General features: G+C 38.9%; 1 protein-coding gene across 1 annotated transcript in view; it reads left to right on the top strand.

The window, feature by feature from the left end:
- Positions 1–15,439, top strand: part of MYCBP2 (MYC binding protein 2) — a gene marked incomplete in the record, with an annotated part of 5,088,083 nt that overhangs the window by 4,242,384 nt on the left and 830,260 nt on the right. Inside the window, 1 exon segment of the mRNA XM_044072904.1 lies at positions 13,501–15,129. Within this exon segment, the coding sequence (XP_043928839.1) occupies positions 13,501–15,129 (1,629 nt within the window).

Genomic DNA, 15,439 nt, shown 5'->3' with positions numbered 1-15,439 from the left:
AACTGAGAGCCGTGCTGTTAGCGTTGCAGGCCTTCCATTTGGCTCTCCCTTCCGGGACAATTGCAATTCAGTCAGACAATATGTCACTGGTCTGGTACATCAACAAGTAAGGAGGAACCAAGTCCTATCCACTATGTCGAGAAGCCATGAGAATTTGGCAGTGGGTGATAGTTTCCAACCGCTTTCTGATAGCAACGCATATCCCAGGGAGCTCCAACATGATTGTGGATAAACTGAGCAGATGCACCCTCATGCCCCACGAGTCTCCCTCAAGCCCAAGGTGGCGTTGGTAATCTTCAGTCATTGGGGCCAGCCTTGCTGTGATCTTTTCGCTTCCCAATCAAATGTCAAGTGCAGCAGCTATTTTGCCATACTTCCCCCAGAGGGGGGGAGTCACTGAGGTACGCTCTGATCCATGATTGGCCCACGGGACTTCTCTACACTTATCCTCCCATCCCTCTGATCCCACAATTTCTAAAGAAAGCTCTTCGGTTGAGATGCAAGGTGATCCTCATAGCCCCATTCTGGCCTCGACAAGTTTGGTTCCCCCTTCTTCGGCCTCACCTAGTATACCCGCCATGGATTCTGGACCCTCTACCAGATCTTATTACTCACTTCCCAAGGGTTGACTCACCCAAATCTGTCCAGTCTCAAGCTGACAGCTTGGTTTCTCCACTTTCATTAATCGCCAGGCAAGCTAGTCTCTCCTCGCCTGTTTGAGACATAACCATCCACCAGAAGACTATATCAGAGTAAATGGAAAAGGTTCTCCATTTGGTCCAAGGATAACATGCTAGACCAATGTTCGGCTCCAGTTACTGCAGTGCTTCAATACTTGGCTAAGTTTTTTGATAATGGAGCCTCTACCTCTATGGTATGGGTGCATTTAGCGGCAAGTTCCAATTTTCACAATGGTATAGATGGCACCCCTCTTATCTCTTCATGCCTTTGCAAGGCTTTCCTCAAGGGGACCTCTCATCTCAGGCCTCCTGTCAGACAGCCCGTGGAACCATGGAACCTCTCTTTAGTCCTTCAGTCTTTGACTCAAAAACCCTTTGAGCCTGCTGCTAAGTGTGTCCTAAAGTTTTTGTCTTGGAAATCTTTGTTCCTGGTAGCCATTACCTCTGCCAGAAGAGTCTCGGAGCTGCAGGCATTGTGTATCAAGAGGCCCTATCTGGTCTTTCATAAAGACAGAATGTCACTTTGGACGAACCCATCTTTCTTCTTAAAGTTGTTTCTGAATTCTTCCTTAACTAGACCATTGATCTGCCATTGTTTTTTCCAAATTTTACCAGTAGAGGAGAGTATTGCCTTCACTCCTTAGATGTACATAGACAATTGAGATTTTACCTAGACAAGACCAAACCTATCAGTAAATCTGAACAACCTTTCATTATTTTTTCTGGGCCCAAAATGGGAGAGGCTATTTCCAAGGTAATATTATCAAGATGGCTAAGGGACTACATACGTTTCATCTATTCCCTCCATAATGAACCCATTTCAAAAGTTAAAGCTCACTCCAGTAGATCTGTGGCAACACCTGTAGCATTCCACTCCAGGGTTTCCATGGATGACATCTGCACAGCAGCTACTTTGGCTAAGCCTCATACCTTTATCAATCATTACAAATTGGACCTGGTCTCCAGAGGGAGAGCTGCCTTCGGCTCAGTCTTACTCAGGAATGTTCTTCCATAAGGACCACCCATGGACCTCAAGGTAGCTTGAGATTCTGTCCCATCAATGATGAATGGAAAGAAGATTAACAACATCAGATAAAGAAGTTATGTCTTACCATAACGTTCCATCTGTGTTGTTCATCTTCTTTCATTCATCACTTCCCACCCTCCTTCCCCCCTCCAAAGACTGCTGGGGGATGCTTTGGGTTTAAATGGTGCCCTAAGGTACTTGCGCAGAAGTGGCCTTGGCTTTACTTCCCTTTCTTAGCAATCCCGATCTGAGGTAACAGGGAGATGGGCATTCTGAGTAGAGACTTAGCTCGAGAGCTTTTTTGGCTAGCGCGAGCTTGGTAATAGGCCAACTCGTTTTTTAGGGCTCTGAACCAAACCCATCAGTGATGAATGAAAGAAGATGAAAAACACAGATGGAACGTTACGGTAAGAGATGACTTCTTTATTTCTGTAGTTTTACCATGTGCATTTTTTCATTGTGTCACTTCTTTTAAAACACCTTAGAATGCAGTTGATTTATTTTTACCTCTAAACGTGTTCTTTTTTGAGGCTATAACCTGATCTCCTATATGCTAAACAGCCGTAAGGCTTTTCCTTCTCCTTTTTCAGTTGATTTTCTCTTTCTCCAGATTTCTTCTTGCTGACATTAAGAAAGTGTAGTGATTAGCCAGCAACTGACTTGTAAATAAGAAAATAGGTTTTGCTGGCTGCTTTACAAAGTTTCTGTTTTCACATTGGGAGAAGTTCTAATCAGTCTGTTGATCAGTGTGCAGTTGTCTTGGAAATCAGTAAAAAGTTTTCTTCATTCAAATCTGACATTCAAACTCCTCTGTTACCTACTGGTCGTCGCAGTACTTGTCATATCAGAGAGTATTTGTTCCCAAATTTCCATCCCTTTTAATGCTTGATTTTTATGTTGTATATGTACTGTCTAGGAATGCAGTCAGAAGTACATGTAAAAGCTATTTTTATCCTTGACTGTTATCTTTAGATGGAATTCCTAGTTTGTATGAGTGGTCAGAGCAGAAATCCATGTGTGTGTGTGTGTGTGTGTGTGTGTGTGTGTGTGTGTGATATATATATATATATGTGTATATATATATATATATATATATATATATATATATATATATATATATGTATATATAAGCCCAATCCGCAGAATCCTTTACAAATGCATTCTATGAGCACCTGCAGGAATGCATGGATTGTGCTATCCCAAATAAAACCAAAACTCACTCCTCCAAAAACAGGAGACCGGTCTGGTGGACCCCAGCCATAAATAAGCTATACAACAGAAGGAGGAAGCTACTACATGACAGAGCAAAATCCCAAAAGGGGAAGGCATCTCTGATCAGTATTAGCAAGAAACTTTGATCCCTCATAAAATCATCAAAGGCCAGTTTCAAAAGAAAAATTGCCCTAGACACTAAAGATAATCACAAGGCCTTCTTTAGTTATGTCAGGAACATGGGCGGAAACTCCCAGATATGCTCTGAATTGTTGCATAACGGTACAAAATATACCGAACCTACAGACATAGCCAACATCCTGGCAGACAGATTCAGTGCAAACTTCTCCCCCTTCCCCCCCAAAGGAGCAAATGCCTATCCCAACTGAATGTAACCTCCCTGACATCACAGATGCACAGGTGAAAGCTGCCCTCTCCAAAGCAAAAAACACAGCATCTATGGGACTGGACGGTGTCCCAGGCTGTGTCTTACACGAGCTCCAAGAAGAACTGAACCCTCACATTGTCACTATTCATACTTAGCCTTACTACAGGATATGTACCCAAAGAATGGCGTACAGCTACAGTGGTCCCACTCCACAAAGGTGGTGCCACAACGGACCCCGGAAACTATCGCCCCATAAGCCTGACTAGTCTGGTCTGTAAAGCTATGGAGCGTATTATCATGGAACTCATAAAAAAAGACATTGGGAGCCTCCAAACACTGGACCCTACTCAATTTGGCTTATTAAGGGCAGATCTTGCCTCTTAAACCTAGTTGATTTCTTTGAAACAGTTACCAAAGCCATAGATGAGGGCAAGGTAGTCCACACAGCCTACCTGGACCTCGCAAAAGCCTTCGACACAATACCCCACTCGGGTATCATAAATAAGCTTACCAGCTTAAATATCAACCCCTATATCACAAGATGGGTTGCAAACTGGCTCAGAGATAGAACCCACATGGTCAGAATCGCAGGTGCCATGTCCGAATGCAAACCAGTTACAAGTGGCGTCCCACAGGGCTCAGTTCTGGGACCTCTCTTGTTCGGTATATACTTCTCTGAGGTTCAGGCTAACACAGGGAGATTATGGCTGACAAAGTTTGCAGATGACTGCAAACTGGGGGCTCATAATCGAATCTCCAGCTGACACAAGCATCCTCCAAAAGGGTCTCACAGAGACAGATGCTTGGTGCCAGAGCCACGGCCTCAAGCTAAATGCTAAAAAGTGCATAGTCATCCCCTTTGGGAAAAACAAGGTGCCCACAATTTACCACATAGGTGGTAATCCATTAAGTACGGAAGAAGTAATTAGAGATTTGGGGACCAACGTAGATAGTAATCTCTCCTTTGATAATCACATTGCCAAAGTGGTTAGAAAGACCTTCTATATAGCCCACCTTATCACGAAAGGGTTCGCATCTAGATCAAGAGAGGTCATTGTGCCCCTCTACTCGTCACTCATCAGGCCCATAATTGAATACAATGCCCCTTTTGGGATGTACCTTACCTGACACCTGCAGCAACTGGAGAGACCCCAAAAGTACCTCACCAAGAGGATCATGGGCTACAAACAGATGTCCTATGTAGCTCGACTAAAGAAACTCCAGCTCTACTCAGTTGCTTACCGCCTACTCAGAGGCGATCTATGCCTGACGTACAAAGCCATGTCAAACCCAGAATTAAAGGACATGCTCCACCTCAAAAAATCCAAGTCCCTTAGAGCTACACGCTCCAGGGACCTAAACCTCAGCACAAAAATAAATAGGACATGCTGGAGGGATAGATTCATTTCCCAGAGGCTCCCCTCACTCTGGAATAGAATCCCAATTCATGTTAGACATAGCCCCTCGCTGACCCTCTTCAAGCGAAATCTGGACGCATGGATGGGAAATCGCAAATTCACTCCTGGGATCTCCCCAGTGTCCCTGCTAGACAGAGGCACAGTAAACTAATCTTAAAAGGATACGTTCTGTGACCTACTTTACAGAGGCACAGTAGGCTAATCTAATAGGGAGGCGGAAGCCAAATACACTCTGGCTAGGCTTATAAATGCCCTAGGGCAGATAGCCTAGTATCTACCTATGAACCTATATATATTGTGTGTGTGTGTGTGTGTGTGTATATATGTGTATATGTGTGTGTATATATATATATATATATATATATATATATATATATATATATATATATATATATATATATATATATATATATAGTGTGTGTGTGTGTTCTTTTTACTCTGGCTCATGGTTATTAGCGTGAGCCAGAGACACTTTTGCCATGTGAATATGCTGCAATTTTTAAGAAGGCAATGCAAAGAGATGCATGAAAGGTGACACAGAGGATCTTCTTGAAACTCTGGGAATAGTCATGTCCAGTTTTCTTCAGTTAACTACCTTTACCATAGATGGGTGCTATATAAACACGATTAGAGTTTTCTTAGTGATTAAAACTTCTAGTACAACGATGCTGTCAGTGGCTCAACATGTAGCACAGTTGCTGTTGATACCAGGCAGCTCAGAAGGCTCTGAGTTCTGTCACCACACAGCTATGTGGATTAATGTTCTAATTCTAACACTGTTGTACAGCAAAAGGGAGGTGCTGCACTCTTGAGGTGCTGTCCTTTGGTTGAGTTGTTAAACTGAGGTCCCATCTGACAGAGTTGATGATAGCCCAGGAGAAAGATCCCATGGCACATTTTGAAAGGAACGGGGAGATTTTATTGAAATACAAACATATTGTAACTTACAAATTCTCCAGATCTCGAGTTTGTGTCTCTCTTTCAATTCATGACTTATGCGATACTCATACAGACACTCTTGTTCCATACTTGAAAATGTAGCTGAACTCTGTAAATGCTAATTAACTGTTCCATAAATTCATAGTCATAGCTTTCTAACAGTAAAGCATGAATATTTCCTAACTGCCCACAAGTTCTTTCAGATGAACGTGTAATGTATTTGTCCTTTTATTAGATTTTTATGTCTAATCTCAGTTTGTAACCTTAAAAAATAACTGTTCTTTGCATAATCTATTCTGTTCAAAAGAATCTTGTCCTGCCTGATAAATATTCATGAATTATTTTTGTGCCACCTTCCTCTATTAAGTTATACTTTTGGAATTTCACTTCACTGATGTGACTTTTTTGTATAAACATTAACATTTTGCATCTTTCTTTCTTTCATTAAATTGTATGTCTATATCTTCCCAAGACTGATCAAAAGAAGCATACTTAAATGTCAGTAACTTTTCTGAAAATGACTGTTGCACTTTCCAGTTCCTGAAAGACATACAACTCCTCAGTAAAGAAAGACAAATTGCTGAAGACGGAATCATTTTGAAAGAAAATAGTAGGAGAAATTCCTTAGTATCTGTTCTGCAGATAGGATGAGCCTAGTGGTGCTATCCTAGCCTGCAAGCATTTTTTTGTTTTATTCTCAAACAGGGAAGTAAATGATCACTAAAGAGATTTTAATGAGGTATAACTAGCACCAAAACTGATAAAAGAGTAGCAGCAGAAGTCTGAGATGTGTTAGAAGGAGTTTGGTAATGAATTGTTATTGAAGGTATTAGAAGTAGCACAGCAATGCGGCTGCAAAGTGGAACTGCTCTGGGGATTTGTCTTGGAATTGGCACCCATATTGTCTACCTTTAGCCTTGGAAAGGGACAGATCACTGACTGATGGCCTTCTTATTTCATGCAGATCTGTGATATCCTTTTGAACTGAGTCATTGTGAGACCCAGAAGGAAAAAAAAACAGACCCTCTTACAGAAACCTGCAGCTAGGAAAGTCTTGAAGTCCAGAATCTAGTACCACTGCCAAAATGTGGCTTAGTGCATGTAGTAAAGCCAGCAGTGCTATTAGCCATGACAACTGGCTGATCTCAGCAATTTGTACATGGTAAGAGTGTGGCCAGTAGAGTTTAATTGAACTGTCAGTGGCTCAAGTTGAAGGCTCGTTTTTGACTTCCAAGATGGCTGTACACTGATCAGCCACTTAATTACAACTCTCTCTGTGTAAAAACAGAAACTTAGATATAAGAGCCAGTGATACTTGTCAGCTTGGGAAAATTAACTTTCTGGCCAGTAAGAATACTGCTTGGATGCCATCAAAGAAGAAATTTAGAGAACTTGAAATATAATCAACCTGAAAAAGTGAGGAAAAACAGTGGGAAGAAGTATGCACTGTTCAGTAAAAAAAAAAACAGTTCAGGCTTCATTTTCGTACAAGAGATGACTTCCAGTAATTTAAAGGAAAAAAAAAAATCAAATGTTCTCAGGGGTGATTTAAATAAATGAAACCTTGACGAAACTTATCAAATCAAATAAAAGCTTGGAAAAATAGAATACACTTTAGCTAATCAGATAAACTGATAAAACTGCAAAGATTAGGAGTGTAAAATGAAAAGGCTGGTTGAGTATGAGGTTTCCCAAGAAGAACTCTCTTAGAATTATTGTGTTAGAAGACTGAGAAGACTGAGCACACAGAGAAAACCTGAAGTGTTCTGCTATATCAGAGCAACTGGAAGGAACAGACTGTATTAATTTTATGAAACACACACACAAGCAACTGGACTGGTATTCCACAGCAGGATTTGTTAATCAAAAGAGCACATTGAGTGTATGCTCCAAACCTGACCACGAGAAAGCAGCCAAGACATGTATGACTAAAAAAAGCAGTCATACCAGTAGGAGAAGTTGATCCTGGCAAAACTTTGGCAGAAGGAAAAAGTATTAAAAATTTGAGACAGTGATGTGTTTGTGGGAAATGATTATTCACTGTACACCAGGCAGAAAATAAATACATTTATCCCAACAATCATGGGATGTTGAGAGGCAGGTGTGAGATTCTAAGTGCTTTATCCAGGTGTCTTCAGAATATTGTTTTATGAAAGATCAGACATTTTTGGATGCCAAACAGGCAAAGGAGTAAATAAAAAAAATATCAAACAAAAAGTGAAGCTGCACTCAGAAGAGGACTCTGCTTTCCGTTCTTCTGACAATAAATCTCATAGAAGGACTTTGCCACTAAAACCTTTTCCAAATCTCCAAAGGAAAATGCATGAGACATAGAAAAAAGTACAGGAGTTGACCTGAATTAGGACTGCCTTAGACTTCAACCAGAGTCTGATGTTGAGAAGTGGAAATAAACAGGAAGATGATGAGCAACCCTGAAATTCGTGAATACATGGAAGACTATAAAGCATCAGTCACATTTTTGAGATGTGACTTTGCAAGAAAAAGTGGCTGAGAAAGGCTGGACTTCTGTTGACTTTTCTTTGCAGTCCACCCACAAGTGTAACATATACCCCACTTTGTCATTAATGTTTGGAAGGATGCTAAAAGGAAGAAAAAGGTAACCATAGATAAAACAATTTTTATTAATATTTGTGTAACATATTTTATTATATAAACTGTATGTTATATAGTTGAACTGTTTTGTGTAGTGTGTGGTCAGGGGTATTTTAAATGTGGCGGAGTCTTCAGTGGCTGTTGTATATGTTAAAGATATTAAATACTTTCTAGTTGTAAGAAATACAGACTTTGCAGTATAACAAAAGAAGAAAGACTGGACAAAAAAAAGTATAAGTTAGTATGCTGTGATCTTTGATTGCTGGGGTGGCGTGTAAAGGTGCACTGTTTGAATTATATGCAGAATTAAGATAATTTCTCTTATTTTTACAAGGGTGGATGTGTGAAATAATGTCTTTGACATAAGCTGTAAACAAGTATTTATGTAAGCAAGTAGGCTTGAAAAATAAGGCAGAATGATGAAACCCATGAAAAAAATGCTAAGTTTCTTGCATCTCCAAAGGTAATAGCTTGTTTTTCCAGAATTGTTAGCTGTATTTTTTTCATTGTAGCCTGTTTTTTTTTACAAAGTAAATCACCCAGCGGATAAACGAGCAGCCAAACAAACAAAAAGAAAAAAACTGCAACAGTAAGCAAACAAGCAGTTGAACGAAGCACAATTTAAAAAAATATAAATCATTTATTAAGTAGGTAACTGCTTTCACCGCTCGTCTGGTGGCTTCATCAGACCATATAAATGAGAAACAATTTAAAAAGACACACTTATATTTGCTTTATTTCATCAACACAGGTGCGTTTACAGATACAATACTCATGAATCATCCTCCTGCACGCAAGCTACGCAGCTCACATCATCACAATCCCATCTCCCTTAAAGCTATATTCTCAATTAAACATCATATAACTCAGGACACAACTATAACAATAAAGCATCTCAAAGAAAGCATCTAGCACTGTAAACCCACATATCTATAAATATTTCCAGGCTAAAACTAGCCATAATATAAGAAGTGCATTTAGAAAACATAACATTATAATGAAAATTGACATGCTCATTCCTCGTATAAACGAGGCATTATTCCAATAACCTATCCCCCATCACAGTACTTATAAGTAATATCTGATGGCATAAAATGACAGTCACAAATATAGCGATCTCATGAATTGTCGCAAACTATTCATAGATGCATTTAAAAATACAAAAATATTACAAGATTTTACTGAGGCTTAATTCAAAATGCTGTTCGTGATATTACTACAGCAAACATCTGGTAGTGAAAGCAGCTTAAATAAAACATTGCAAATAATCTAAAAACATATGAAAACACAGAAATAAAAAACAAATTCCTGAAACAAACTGACATAATGTCTGTAGTATTAATGTAAACACCTAGTACTTAAAAAGCCTAAAATGAATGCACAATGTCACATTCCTATACCAATAAGAAATAAGGGGGATAAGGAAAGGGTAACACTTCGATCACAAAAACCTACCTATATACCACAACCATGATGCACAATTGCATAACAGTCATAGCAATGCTTTTTGCAAAATCTATCTGAACTACTAAAAAGCCCTCAATAGAGGCTTCAGAAGCGCATCTGCACAAAAAAGGAACTACCCTGGCTCAACAGCAACTAAAATCGAGACACTGGCACTTTCCTACATACATGTTAAAAAGAGATGAATGTAAGGAATGGGTAGTGGAAATTTTTCGAGAGTTATCAAGGAAGATAGAAATTTCTTCAGAAATGATAGCTAGTGAGTGAGATAAAATTTAGATGGATTTTTAAAGTAGGGTAGAAGTAAAAGAGAAAGAGATATAGTCAAAATATAGTAGGAATTATTTAGAAGTACTGACAAAGGTTAAAGTATTACAGAATAAGGAAGCTCCCAGAACAAGAAAAGGCCAATGCACAAGTTTAGAAAGATTGCTTTTAAGCAACTATTTTTGATAAGTCCTGGGCACAATACTTTTAGCACATTGGCTTAGGCAACAGAAAGTAGATAGGGTTGTTGCTAAACTTAGAGAGCCTATAACAAAAAAATATATAAATAAATAACCAGAAATCCTATAGAGGTACTTGAGCTGTTTTGAAATTTTAGGAAAATTTATATAAAGCAAAGAAATGTGGAAATCAGGAAAGAACACAAATGGAAATATTTATGGAGTACTTAATTATACCAAGGTTGGAGGTGGATGAGGCTCAACTACGAACAGTTAAGGTAGAAGATGACATAAAAACAATGATGTATAATCACTCAGCAAGAAAGCCATCAGGAACAGATGGTATTTCTGTGGAAGTTAGGAGAGATGAAAGTGATAACTATCTGGGAGATTAGTTGAACTGTATTTTAAATGTAGAGAATTGGAACAAAGCTGTGGTGTTTGTACTTATCAAAGATGGTAAAGACCCATCCGAACCACCTTCTTATAGACCCATTGCAATTTTAAACCATGATCATAAAGTGTTTGTCTATACCAGCTAAAACTGCAGCAAATATGTTGTCAAAATTGATAGATATGGATCACTGTGGTTTTGTGGAGGGGAGGTCAGCATTTGACAACATTAACAGGACTATAATGATCCAGAGGGAAGCAGAATGTAAGAAAATACCACTGGTGTTGGTGGGTCATGGTGCAGAGAAAACATTTAGCAGAGTAAGCTGGGATTTTATAATTAGAGCAGTGGAAAAATTTGCAGTCCATGATACATTAATATGGTTAATTATTAGGATGAGTGAAGCACGGGAGACCAGAATTAAAGTGGGAGGGTTCTTCTCCGAGAAGTTGTGTTTGAACAGAGGAACCAGACAGGGATCTTCTCTTTCTTCTTTGTTGTTTGCCAACGGATCTAAATATAAAACAAAGAAAATAAGGGACTCAGCAATTCAAGAATATAATTATAAAATAATTAGGGTTGGGAGGGTGGCCTAATGGTTAAGGTGCTTGCCTTGCAAATACAAGGTGCAGGGTTTGAGTCTCACAAGGGATAATTGGCTAGGCTTAAAATGGCTCGCAAGGGCAGTTAGCTTAGTACTAATCTATGAACCTATGAATCTATAATAATAAGGTAATTAAGAAAAGTTGGCTTTATTTGCAAAAATTAATTTGTACCCTATAAATCTAGTAGGACATTTCAGTGTTGTGGAATATTTTGAGATGGTTTCAAGTCTTTTTGGGATATAAAATTAATGAAGATAAAACAAAGGCTACATTCGTTATGTACCCACATGCAAATTAGTTCAGCAGTACCCATATTTAAGGGGACACGATAGGATGAAGTATTTAAGTGTGTGGTTTAAAAAGGATTCTGTTATGACAGCTAAGTTTATGTGGTAAGAGACTAAACAAAGCTGAGAAACTGGAAGCTTTTGCTTATGAATATTGATACTAAGATAAAAGCAGTGAAAATGTTTTTAATCCCTTTTATATACAGATCTGGCATGTTTTTATCAACTATTTTAGAAGTTGTAGACAATAACTAATAAAGAGTTGAATGTATTTATCCGGGAGAGGAAGAGGGCAACACTTAAGTGGGATAAGTCGATTCTTCCAGTAGAATAAGGTAGTTTAGGATTACCTGATTTAAAGGGATGTTTAAAAGGTGCATAGTTAAGGCTCGTGCATAGAATACAAATAGAATATTATAATTCAAAGCAGAAGGGGATGCTGATGACAAAGTTGGGAAGTTCACGAAATATGGAGAGAGTGGGATTTTGGATGAAGAACCTTAATGAGAATAATAACCATACCGAATATTATATTCATAAAGTAGCAGAAATAAAGAACTAAGCCAGCAAGAGAATGGGGAAGGATATTTTGCCAGTAGAGATGACTGCAAGTAGGGGTACAGAAAAACAGGCAAGAGTGGGATGGAATTTACTGGGAGAAAACTGTCAAAGGAACCAAGTTACTGGAAGCAGTTAACTAAAGTGGGAAAGGTGATAGAGTGAAATGACACCAAGAAGACGTTTGGCCTGCAGGCTAAAGTCTGCCTTCCCTACCAGGTATCGATATCTCAGTAGAGGCAAAGAGAAAAGGATAGGGGAGTCATAAGAGAAAGACCTGCTGTTATAGAGTTTTTAGTGGAATCTAGAACAGAAGCTGCTGTTAAAAAAGGGATAATTATTATGACATATAAAATATTGTGCGGTAAGTGTAAGAATCAGTCAGAGGAGGTTAGAAAAGATTGAGAGGAAAGGCTAGAAAAGTATTTTACAAGGGAAGAAAGGGAGGACATTTGCATGGCTCTCAAGTGTGCATCGAAGTCCCGAAGGTTTAGGATTTTTGCTTGAAAGTGTTTGCATTGTTTTTTGTACCCCAATCAGACTTCAGAGAATTTTCCTCAGGTAAATAGCAAATGTTGGAGGTGTAATTGGGAGAAAAGAGGTAACTGGAAACACACATTCTTGGTGTGTAATGAGTTGGCAGATTTTAAAAACGCAGAGTATTCTGTCAAAAGTATTGGGTGAGCAATGGTTTTAAGAAAATGATTCTTCTGAGCTGGAATGCAGGATCTGAACTATCTAGACATAGTAAGGCCTTATTAAGTTTAATTCGTTTGGATGCCAAAAAAGCAATTACTAGAAAATGGAAATCAAAGTCTAAGCCAACTGTATTTTAAGTTATTGAATATTGTAACAGTAGTAAAAGAATATGAACAGAGACCTTTAGAGAAGGGAAGGAGCAAATTACGTAGAAATAAATGGAAATTGTGGAAACAATGCACACAGAATAATGCTCAGGAGGAGGAGTGACAGTTAAGGGAAGGCAGGAATTGAGCAATTTATGTAACGTTGGGCTGATGGTTGTAAAGAAAGAAAATGAGTGCATGTTCATTATTAGTTGCATAAAATACTCAAAAAAAAGTATGTACGTAAAATTAGTCATTTTGTAGGCATTACTCATTCCTGAAAGATGAGAGTTACCTTAACAGAAAGACAGTTGATTGTGAATGAAAAGTAACCAAGACAGTACATATAACTGTTGAAGTTAAGCAAAGTAATTCCTGGGGTGCTGTGCTTGTACTCTGCTCTTCCTTTTTGGTATATAATGAAAATGTCTTTGCCTTCTCTTGAAATTTGCATGTGCTATTTACCCTTCCAGATACAAGTAAATGCACTGAAGTTAATTCTGTGAGTTGGTCACTGTCAGTACTTTGTTTTTAGCATAATGTATATGCACTAATGTTTATTTTGCTTTCTAGAATGTTTTCTAACATTGTACCTTTTCTTTCCCTAAAAATAAAAATGTGCAGGTGAGAAAGGAAATGTTGGAAATGCTGGCAGACCTTCATCACCCGCTGGAAAACCTGATCTGTCTTCAAGACACAGGGCTGAAAATAGATCTCCAAAACCAGATGGACGCTTAAGTAGAGCAGCTGCAGACCAGAAGAAGCCCCGGAGCACAGATGGCTTATCTGCTAGTGAATCCCTGATGCTGAAGTCCGATGCTGCAAAGTTAAGATCAGATTCCCACAGCCGGTCTCTCTCTCCAAACCATAATACCCTTCAAGCTTTGAAAACTGATGGGAAGACATCATCTGGTGTGAGAGCAGAATCTCCAACTCCAGGTTCAAGATCATCATCTCCAAAACCAAAAGTTTCTTTGGCAGGTAAATCTGGCTCATCTTCTCCACATGAAAAAAATCTACCTCAAAAGACTAATTCATCAGCTAAAGTAAAACTAGAACCTCCTCGTGAAAGATCCAAATCAGACTCTTACACACTGGATCCAGATACTCTTCGAAAGAAGAAAACGCCCTTAAATGAGCCACTGCGTGGCAGGTCTACATCACCTAAGCCAAAACTTTTACCCAAAGATACAAAATCCTCTGATGGCACTGAAAACAGAGCGCCATCTCATGTTGTACAGGAAAATCTTCACAGTGAAGTAGTTGAGGTTTGTAGCTCTAGCACTTTAAAAGCCAGTGGTAATACAGATGGTATTGTTGAAGAAAACTGTGAGTCAAAAAATGGAGAGGATGTGTCTGGTAGAGTTCACTTCAGTATTGGGAAGGCTCCTTCGAAAGATGAACAAGACATCAGAGCATCTCCAAAAGCAAGTCGAAAGAGTGCAGGTAGGCATGTGCGTCCCAAAAAAGAGAAGACTGGCTTACTTTTCAAGGGAGACTGTGCTAGACCTATTGAGCCAGCTAAGCAGGCAATGTCACCTTCCGTGGCAGAATGTGCACGTGCAGTGTTTGCAGCATTTTTGTGGCATGAAGGCATAGTACATGATGCTATGGCTTGTTCTTCATTTTTAAAATTTAATCCTGAGCTTAGTAAGGAGCATGCACCAATAAGAAGCAGCCTCAGCAGCCATCATTCTACAGATGAAAAAGAAAATAAAGTGAAGAACAGGCATTCAATAGAAATATCTTCTGCTCTTAACATGTTCAACATTTCTCCTCATGGCCCAGATATTTCTAAAATGGGCAGTATTAACAAAAATAAGGTATTTTCCCTGCTCAAAGAACCTCCATTGCATGAGAAATGTGAAGATGGCAAAGTTGACTGTGGTCCATGTGAGGCCACAAGTCAGCAGACTTTGAAGTCTAAGTCCATTCTTCCCTTGACTTTGCAGCACCTAGTGTCATTTTGGGAGGACATATCTCTAGCCACAATAAAAGCAGCTACTCAGAATATGATTTTTCCAAGTCCTGGTTCAAGTGCTGTGTTAAAAAAAAAGGAAAGTGAAAAAGACAATAAAAAAGGCAAAAAAGAAAAAAAGAAGAAAGAGAAGGTGGAGGTCCGCCCCAGAGGAAATCTTTTTGGAGAAATGGCTCAACTTGCTATGGGAGGCCCTGAGAAAGATACCATTTGTGAAATGTGTGGAGAATCTCATCCATACCCTGTTACATATCACATGAGGCAAGCCCACCCAGGTAAAGCTTAAGGTGCTAATAGTAAGTGTGTTACTGTCATGTAGCACTGTGGCATTTTAAATTTAAATTTTATCATGGCATTTTGCTTTGTTAAATATTGCTTGAGCTTTTTACATTACAGAGTCGCAAGTAAAAGCAGAACTGAAATACTATGTTAGTATGTTAGCATGGTTGTAGTGTACCGTAGTGGTTAAGATGTTGTGCTGTAAAACTCTATTGCCTTGATTTAAATTTTATAAGGATCATTTACATGTTGTGACGTCCTAAGCAGGTTGTTTAACTATGCTGTTCTTTTGGATCATATGAAATG

Source organism: Protopterus annectens, chromosome 5.part1, assembly GCF_019279795.1.
Source record: "Protopterus annectens isolate FY-2018-M chromosome 5.part1, PAN1.0, whole genome shotgun sequence".
Taxonomy (NCBI): Eukaryota; Metazoa; Chordata; order Ceratodontiformes; family Protopteridae; genus Protopterus; species Protopterus annectens.
This window is presented reverse-complemented; position numbering and strand designations above follow the sequence as displayed.